Source organism: Trichechus manatus, unplaced genomic scaffold (genome assembly GCF_000243295.1).
Source record: "Trichechus manatus latirostris isolate Lorelei unplaced genomic scaffold, TriManLat1.0 scaffold00067, whole genome shotgun sequence".
Lineage (NCBI taxonomy): Eukaryota > Metazoa > Chordata > Mammalia > Sirenia > Trichechidae > Trichechus > Trichechus manatus.
Window position 1 is genome coordinate 12,820,255 of NW_004444003.1, and position 9,570 is coordinate 12,829,824.

Below are 9,570 nucleotides of genomic sequence, written 5' to 3' on the forward strand. Positions count from 1 at the left end.
AACACAGGGAATAAGGGCTACTTTTGGAGTGTAGCAGTAGGGGCGCTCTGGAAAAAAGTCAACCCAGTGAGAGCACTCCAGGTCACAACCCTGGCTGCCTGAAGGAAATGTTTAAGTGCTTCCTTAAAACCTTATATATGTTCTCATTCAGTGCCCTTGCCTGTAGAGATGAAGATACTGAATTTCAGAAGAGACATAACTTCCTCAACTTTTGGCAACCAGTTAATGGCAACGTAGTTGTAGAAGGTCTACTGAGTTACTTGGGAACTTAAAAGAGGCTAGAAGGGGGATGCTAGGGGGCGGGAGAGTGAAAGAAACCCAAAACAAACTATGTCTTCCTGTAATTCTGCCTGGGCCCTGTTATGTCATGCAATGTTTATATTAGAACTGCTGCCGTTGAAAGGAGCTAGGAGGAAAGGACATGGAAGGAGAGAAATAAAAACGGACACGGGCTTATTATTTCCCAAACGCGGGCACCAGATCATCTGTATCGGGATGGCCTGTTTAGAGGAAGATAAAAGAAGTGGACTGTCAAGACCGAAGTGGTACAGCCTGATGCAGGGACCAAAAATGTCAATTACAGACTCTTCTTCCCCCCAAGGAAGGACCAGAGGTGAACTTCATCAATGTATTTCAACCAGGTATTTTATTGGTCTGGCAACTGTAAAATATACAAATTTCTGAAAGGCATTCCCTGTTTGAAACTTAGCATAGCTTCATCGCAGGTAATTAATTCAGACAAATATACAGAACATAGATAAGTCATAAGTCACACATAAAAGGCCCCCAAACTAATTAACAGCTAAACCCAATCTATATACAGCTTTCTATTTCCAGGCCCCCTTATACATATTAAATAAATAAATAGCACATCTGCTATCAAAATAATAAAAAAATAAATTTCAAGTATTACAAATGAAAAACATCATTGGTGTGGTTCAGTTTTTCTTCTCCTCCCAAATGAAGAGATTTGCCCAAGGTTATACTCTCAGGACAGAATGAGGAGGGGGAAACTCATCCAAAAGCAAATATGCAAAGTTAAGAAGATTGGTCTCAGGTTTTTGTTTTGTGGGGTGGGGTGAGAGTGGGGAGGGGAATGAGAATCAGCCCTCTCAGCAGAAACTCCGTGACTATAGCTCAAACACACCCTCCATCAAATGCCTCCTCAAAGGTCACATCACTGGCTGTCAAGTTAAGCAGCATTCTACTTCTCTCCAACATGTCCCCTCCCCATGCATGCACATTCATGTTCTATCCCTTCCCATCTCGGCCAGCCCTTACCAAATTAAAGTTCTCTGTTAGGCAAAGACTTATTTACTTGTGTATTTATTTTAAGTACTCAGAGAGGAGGGGGAAATCCACCCTCTCAAAGCCCCTACTTATATATGACTGAAAAGTCTATATTCAAAGAGTCTGCTCTGACAGCTAGAACAAAACGAGGCTATTCTTGCCAGAAAGTGGGCATAAGAAAACCATTCTCAAGAGCAAAGTTGCAGGCCCTTCATGTCTAAAAATATGACCAACTGCGCACACACACACACACTCTCTCTCTCTCACACACAGTGTCTGACAATACTCAAGACAGTGTGAAAGGGGGATAAGAATCCAAGTCTTAAGTCGTACAGGAATGTATATATAGATATCCTCTCAGGCAGATGGCCAATTAAATTGGGGAGAGGGTAAAGAATAATTGGAATGGTCTGGTGTGAAAACCACTCGTAAGGTATCTGAAGCATGTTCCTCTTTCCCTTGATCCCAACCAGGGAAAGTGCATTCATTCTTTTAAGAGCTCCTCTCTACTCCCAACTTTAGGTATCTAACACCCAGTAACCGTTCCCTTGAGCTACGAGGGGAAGGGATGTAAGGGCTCAACAGCAGAAGACAGGAAAGAAAAGTGACCTCTGGCACCAGTTTCCAGAGATCCTTAAAAGGGTCGTTTGGACAAACTCTACCGCTGAGTTTGCAAGTTGTTTCTTCTGGGCCTTGAGACACCCCTCTGCCCTAGTACGTGCAGGCAACAAGGAAAAGCCAATAGGCAGAAGCGAAAATTATTTAGGATCACATGTCCCATAAGCCCTGCTTCCATCCTTCCCTCCCCTCCACCCCGCAATATCACAGGTGCCAGGAAGGCAGAGCAAGCACTACATTTTACTCTTCTGAGTTCCCCATGGTACCCAGCACAGCGATAGGCAGGCATACAGCAGATGCATGACAAAAACCTATGGAACTGAGCTGACTCCTGGTAGATCACAGACAGCCTTGTGGAGGAAGCAGCATCTACCGAGGCCTTGTGTAGAGGGTAAGCAAAGTCCTGAAGAGAAGCAGCCAGATCCTTGTGCTTCTCCATGCCGGCTTCCAGAGGCAGTCTTGCAACCATCTGAAGACTCGATCCCTAGTCAATTTACTGGGGTCTCTCTGAGGTTCCCCATCTCATGGGCATGCCCAATCCCCCATTCTTTCAGAGGTTCAAAGCCCCCAAGGGTATATAACCCAAACCCAAAGTTCCTTAAAGTGCATCTTTCTCATCCACGTCTTCCATAACAAAGTGCAAAAGCAAGCAGTTCCAGGAGAGTGATGCTCTCGGGTGCCTCCGAATGCAGGCAGGAAACAAGCAGCTCCCTGCGAGAGCAGGGACCGAGTTAGCATGTTTCAGCAAGCAGTTCATTTGTCCTTTAACATCTTCTTCAGAGGCAGAACACAGACCTGGGAGGTATGTGGCCATGCAGGAGAGTCACTTGTCTCACTGCTTAGCTGACAAGCAAGTCTCAGCTCAGGGATCTCTCTGGAAAAAAGTATTCATCTCTCCATATCTCAGCCTGGCTTCCATGGCCCCAAATCACCATATGCCCAAGTCCATTCTCCATAAGGCTTTATCCCAGGCCACGAGGCTCCCAAGAGCCATGCAAAAGTTTTTAGATAGCCCTTAAACTTCAGCAACTAGTGTCTAGCTCTCCCCTAGTTTTTGGATTCTGCTGCCAGTGTCCTCTCACCAGCTGTGAACATGCCAGGCCAAGATAAAACAAAGCAAAACAGAACAGAACAGAGGCAGCCGATGTTCCCTCCTCAGGGCCTTCTCGCATCTGATCTGCCAGTCACTCATCCTCCTCTCCATACCACCTGGAAGTCTCTGAGGCCAGACACCCCTGGAAGACTGGAGGGGGCAGAGGACAGGGTGGTCTGTAGAACAACACAGGGAGCGGTGGGTTCCACACACAGGAAAGGCCTTCGAGTGCCTCGGCCCCCACATGCTGCTGGAGGTGTGGGTTCTCTCCCAGCTGCAGACCCCCTTTCCATGGCCCCCGCCCAGTCACAGAAGTCCCTGGAATCGCTGTGGCCTCAGGCTGACAGAGGAGCACAACCTAAGCTTCAGAAAAGGAAATGGGATGGAACTGGATTCGTCTCTTCAGTGTCCTCTGGAGGAGGTGTCCGTGCCACTCTGGGAGGCTTTCATGTTCTGTTTTGAGGAGAAAAGAGGGGAAGGGACAGGGAATTATTATTTACTGTCAATTATGTCTCTCCAGCAAAAAAAGACTCAAAGCCAAAGAACCCCAAACAAGAACACAACCCCAGAAAAGCATCATCAAACAGGCTAAGTGAGCCCAGGGGAGGTCCCAGGAACATGATGTAAGATAACCCATCAGAGTCACACCAGGAGAAGGGGGCTGAGCACAGGTTAGGAACGCTCTTAGCAGAGAAGCTTATCATCTGCCTGTAGGAGGTGAGGGAGCCAGGTGGGGGAATGCCACCTGGCTCCAAACCAGCAGCTGTTCTGGGAATGGTGAGCTGGCAGGAGTTGGGTGCTGGTACCTAAGGGAACTTCACCCTCCAAGTCCATTAGAAATCCATGGCTGCTCTCTACCCCACACAGTGAACTCAGAGGATGAGCAGGGGCCTTCTCTATAAGTGTTAGCATTCTCCTCCCAAATCAGCTAAAAGCAGAGCCACACATCCCCAGCTCTTGGGATCCAAATTTTATGAATGCCAGCCTGGCAAACAAGAACATCCTGATAACTAGGCTGGGTGAACACAGCAGGGGAAGGCCCAGTCAAGGTGAGTGGGGTCTGAGGAGCCACAGCAGAGAAGGCAGGTATCACGAAAGCTCCTATTCTAGTTCTAATAAAAGCGCTCTGAATAGGAAGCCCTACCCCTAAGAAACTGGCCAGAATCAAACTTTCTTACTAGAAAAATTAGATCAGCTGGGGACAGATGATCGCTCCCACTGCACAGCAGAGAACTCTTTACCGAACCTCTGTAATCTAACCCGCCAGAAAAGAAACACACACAGGTTTTAGAAGTATTCTCTAAGATCCTGAGTGTCTCTTTTAAAGACTCTTTTAAAGGGAGTGGGAAGGCAAACAGATATACAAGGATCACCATGGTCCACTCCTACGCCCAGCAGAACTGAGGGCCCAAGGCTGGAGAACTCTCTAGATAAGAGAATCTCAGGGCTGGGGCAGCACTGAAGCCAACCCGGATCTGAGCCTGCTTTTGCAGACTCAGGAACTCAGGTGACCTGGTCCTCAAACCACCACAGTTAGAAACTCTCTGTGAGTGGGTGGGTCTCCTGGAGGGTACCCTGAATCCTCCCATCTAGAGAGAACCACAACCACCTTCGGGAACTGGAGAGCGAGCTGTGCTGTTTCCCTCCACAGCTGCTGGCTCAGCCTACCCTCGGACAACACCAGCTGGGGCACACAGCTTCCGACACCAGCAAATGATGGCAATACAACAATGACAGCAAAGGACCACAAGGTATGGGCTATGTCCACAGCACTCACTCAAGGTGCCCCTGGCTCAGGACACATGGATGGGGAGGACAGACAGACTGGAAAGAGGGAAAGATATAGAGGACCTCAAGACAATAGTGCTGCTCTAAAAAGAACTCTCCAGCACTGAGACATATGAGTCACATACTTCACGATGGCTGGTCTTCACACAGAGCAAGATGCCTGAGGCTGAGAGGCCAGGACTCAGAGATGCAGTGAGGACAAAGGAGGGGCATGCACCGAGTCATTTACCTTTCCAAGGGTTAGTAAGGAGAAAACTTTGAGAAAATGTGACAGACAGTTCGTCTTTCAAGCATAGTGGGGAAAAGGAAAAAAGAGGTTAAAAAAGAAAAAAACATCTTTAGTAGTACTTTCTTTTTAGTGTGCATTTATTTGAAATTTAAAAATAAAGGGTGCATCGTGAATGCCAGAAAGTCTCTGGATCCCTGATCAGCCAGTGCAGCCCCGGGAGAGGACTGCAGTGCCCTCTGTCCTGGGCTGTCATTCCCATTTTACTGGGAAGCCAAGATTACAGGCAGGTATCCTCAGGATATGGATAGTCAGGCCACAACCCTTGTGACCCCAGGGGCTGTCCCTGCTCCCACGTCTTTGGGTGCTAATGCTGTTCGCGAGAAGGAAACCCACTGGCTTGGTGTAGAGGCACAGGAGAGCATCAAAATGCAGAGTGGTGTGGCTTAAACCCAGAGACACCTGGATGTGTCTACTGAGTCACAGGACACCAAGTCTCTCACCCAAAAATCACAGCAGCTATTGGCTGTCAGGCACTAACTGTGTGCCAGACACTGGGCTGAGTGCTATACCTACGTTCTCATTATCACACCGCCTTATAAAGTTATTACCTCCATGTTGTAAGTGAGGAAACTGAGGTCTAGAATTGCATTAACTTGCCCCAGAGCTCCAAAGATAGAGGGTAGTAAAATCAATATTCAAAGCCGGCTCAGTCTGACTTTAATGATTTTGTTCCTGGTGCCCAGGATAGTTCCCACAATCAGCTGTGTCTACAGTCCCAATGGTGAGTGTCTCTGTGAGCATCACACTGCCAGGCTGGGCTAGACATGGGACTCCAGAGTAGAGTCAGGAGGGACAGGTCCATAGAGTGTGTTTTTGTTGAGCTGGAGGGATTCTAGCCAACGGCACTATTAATCTTGGAGATAGGCAAGTTCAACTTTAGAACAGTTGGCGATATACTGCAGATGGCACCCTCCTAGTAGGAAGATTCCTTCCCTGGCAACATCAGGCCACGGTCACAGGGACAGGTTATGCATAGTTGCAAAGCCAAAGGGTCTGAATCCAGTTTTCATACAAAGTGAACTCTTGATTCTAAAGTATTCCATGTATAAATCCTAGCTCCAAGGGAATAACAGAGATAATGGACTGTGAAGATCGCCTACTCTGTAAAGACAGAAATTAATGGAGAAAGTCCACCATTAAGTAAACAAACACAGTCATGGGAAGCAGCTGAAAGGAAGCAGGTGCAGGAGAGAGGAGGCAAGTCAAACAGGTCCGGGCCAGTGCCCCATGGGCTGCAAACATCAGGTGCCTCTGGAGAGAGGTATGTAAATAGTACCTTGACTGCTCCCAGAAACTGGCAGAGAGAAAGAAGCCGGCTTTCAGAATTAGGAGACTCGTTTAAGTCCTGGTTCTGCTACTTACTAGCTGAATGATTGTCAGCAAGTTACTTAACCTCAGTCCTCATCTATGAAATGGAGATAGTAACCGCCCTGCCTACCTCATAAAGTTATTTTAAGGACCAAAGATACTGGATGTGTGCAAGCACATTCTCTGTGAGCTGTAAAGCACCACAAAATAGAGAGCAGCATGTGGTACTGCCACTGGAATCCCTGGGTGGTACAAACACTCAGCCGCTATCTGAAAGGTTAGACGTTCAAGTCCACCCAGAGGAGCCTCAGAAGAAAGGCCTGGCAATCTACTTCCAAAAAATCAGCCCCCGAAAATCCTCTGGAGCACAGTTCTACTCTGACACTCACAGGGTCACCGTGAGTTGGAATTGACTTCATGGCAACAGTTTTTTTGATGGTACTAACAAAATCTAAGTATGATGCTAAAAAAAAAAATTCCCATTTTCCAAAAACAAGTACTCTTCTAAGCTTATCAGGCTGAACTCTTCAAACCTTTTCAGTTTCAGCATAAATCAGTCAAGGTGACCTAATGAGCAAAAAGGGAACAACGGGATAAGAATGACTTGGGAGTGGGGTAGGGTAAGGTGATGGTTTATGATGGCTGTTATTAAAACTCTGTCATATGAACGCCTTGGTGCCTTCTGTGGTTGAGGATCACCGGAGCAATGAAAACAGTGACTTATCCAGTGGCTGCTACAACTAGTGCTTCTCCAGAAACTTTCTGCCACAGAGCTCCGGCTGAAGGAAAAGGGGACGCCAAATGGGTCTATTTGAAACCTGCACCCAATCCTGGACATGATCATTAAGGTTGAACAGATTCAGATACAGGTCAACCCAATCCAGAAGAATGGTTTCCACACCGAACCTTCCAGTGCATGGAGGGCTCCTTGGAGCCTTCTGGGGGTCACCACCAGGACAGGGAGGGAGAGGCTGCAGGGCTCCAGGCCTACAATATACTCCCCACCTGAGTACTTCCTAGGATATTTGTTTTGAAGATTAGGCTCTGGGTAAATTTCCCTTTTGAAGAAAGGGGCTCTACTAGGGGAAGGGAAGAGAGCTTAAAAGACAGTGGTAGCAGGCAGAGACCCAGCTTGAACCAAAATCTGACTCTAAGAGGGAAACACTGGATTTATGCCAAGCCACAGACCATTCCAATTACAAGCAGCAACAAGAACCCTGAGAGGGACTGAGGGGAAGCAATCTGTAGCAGTACCAGCATCAGAACACAGTGAAAAACAGGTGGGCCACAGTTACTTCTCGTATATCCTTTTCCAAGAAATTGGAGTCCTTGCCCCCTCCTCTCATCCCCATCTCCTCTTTCCCCCATGGAAGACTTCAAACTTCACAAGAACCATCATTAGCCTCAACATTTGAACAGGAAGGGGTCTAAATTGGCAAGCAAGAAGAAAGAGGTGCAAGCATAGCAAAGTTATTTGGAGAAAAATACTTACAAACAGGCTTTCCCTAGCAAAGGCTGCAGAGAGAAAACGTTGAGAGAGAAGTCAGTAGGGAGACAGGGCACGGGGGGCCAAGTCGTTTGAAACTAGAATGTGTTCTACTGGGACGATGCCCTGTCAAGCTTCCCACACCTGGCACAGCCAACAGGTTCCAGGCTGCTGAAGGACTGTCCTCTCAAAGTCATGAGGGGTGGGAATGGACTAGGACATCCGCCACTCTGTCCTATGACAGAGGTCAGTGGACTCTGGACATCAGCTAACTCCTGCCCAGCCTTGTCTCCCCCCAAGTATCTAAGACAATGGCCCCTAAACTTCCAAATATGACCCTACACTTAAACCAAAACGGAAAGTCATAGTTACACCATTTTTGTTCTTCTCAGTTTTCACAGGAAACATCCTCTGATTTTACACTGAAAAGAACTACTTATTAGCAATCTCCCAGTCCTAGCCCCTCATTTTAAAAGATAAGGAGCCTGAGGCCCAGGGAGGGAAGTAGCCTGACAACTCAAATTCTCATTAATCTTCATCACCTCACCCTTATGGAGCACTTAACTATGTGCCAAACGCATCATGTTAGACAGTTGGCATAAAGTACCCCCATTTGATCTGCCTTTTGCAGAAGCTACTACTCCCCCATTCCACAGATGAGAAATCTGGGGCCTAAGGAGGTTACACGACCTGACAGAGGTCACACAGTGGTCTCCTCCACATCACATTTCCAGACCGACGAAGCTTAAGTAAGCTGTAGGGGAACTCTAAGAAGAATTTGCAGGCTGAGAGAGAAAGCCTGGACAGGCAGCACTGACAGTAGCCTCGGCATCTCAGCATCCAGTAGTTCATGAATAAATCCAATTTGACATTTAGCATGTTCTTTGTAGGAGATCAGGCTTCGTGAGTGGAGGTGGGGGGGACTCTTGGGAGGTAACAAAATTTGTGCCCAGGGATTTCTACATCTCACATATTTGCAGAAGATTCTTGGCTGTCTTTGGTTTTGTGAAAACAAATCCTAACACCCAAAAGCCAAAATCTTCTAGCCTTTAATCTTCATAGCTAAAGAAGTAAGTGAGATCTGTTTGTTATTGGTTTTTGTTGTGCTTGTTTTTCCCTCCTATCTGCTGAAGTTAACTGTTATGTGAGAAAGTGGGCATTGCCTAGTTATCCGGCCCTGAGAGTCAGGCTGCAGGGTTCTAAACGGGCTGTGCTGGTTTCCAGGGAGAGGACAAACTTCATGGGCCCCTTCTGACTACAGCTTTTCTGTAATGGGGTGCAATCACAAGAGAGGAAGACAAGTAAAAATACTCAGGCATGGCCATGTGACAGAAAAGAAGTCCCCAGGCCATCCACAGAAGCAAAGGGGCCCAGGGCCGGAATGGAGAGACTTCTGAACTAGAGACTGCCTATAGATTTTGTTTTAGAGAAAACTATTCATGAATATGAGTGGCACTCAGACACTTCATCACTATTTCTTCTGCTCTGCCTGGTTCTGTTTCTCAGAAAGGAGAAGGTGCACACAACCAGTGTCAGCAAGGAAGGACTCCCACAGTGTTACAAACCTCAGAGGAACATTCTCATATTCTCTCCCTTTCCCCACATCCCCTACCCACTGTGCACACACACAACACACACACACACACACACAACACATGCACCACACATGCACACATACACACACACACACACACACAC

The 9,570-nt window shown here is 47.2% G+C and overlaps 1 protein-coding gene across 7 annotated transcripts in view; it reads right to left on the bottom strand.

Moving 5' to 3' along the window:
- Positions 1-627: 627 nt before the first annotated feature.
- The window catches only part of PFKFB3 (6-phosphofructo-2-kinase/fructose-2,6-biphosphatase 3), a 94,815-nt gene continuing 85,872 nt past the window's right edge, over positions 628-9,570 (bottom strand). For 5 of the 7 annotated variants that reach the window (XM_023734403.1, XM_023734405.1, XM_004379711.2 and 2 more), the window contains one exon: positions 628-3,454. In XM_023734403.1, coding sequence (XP_023590171.1) covers positions 3,404-3,454 — 51 coding nt within the window. In that variant the 3' untranslated portion in view covers positions 628-3,403. Of the gene's footprint in view, positions 3,455-7,878; positions 7,902-9,570 lie in introns of all 7 variants that reach the window. The other 2 variants (XM_023734402.1, XM_023734401.1) reach the window with 1 other exon arrangement.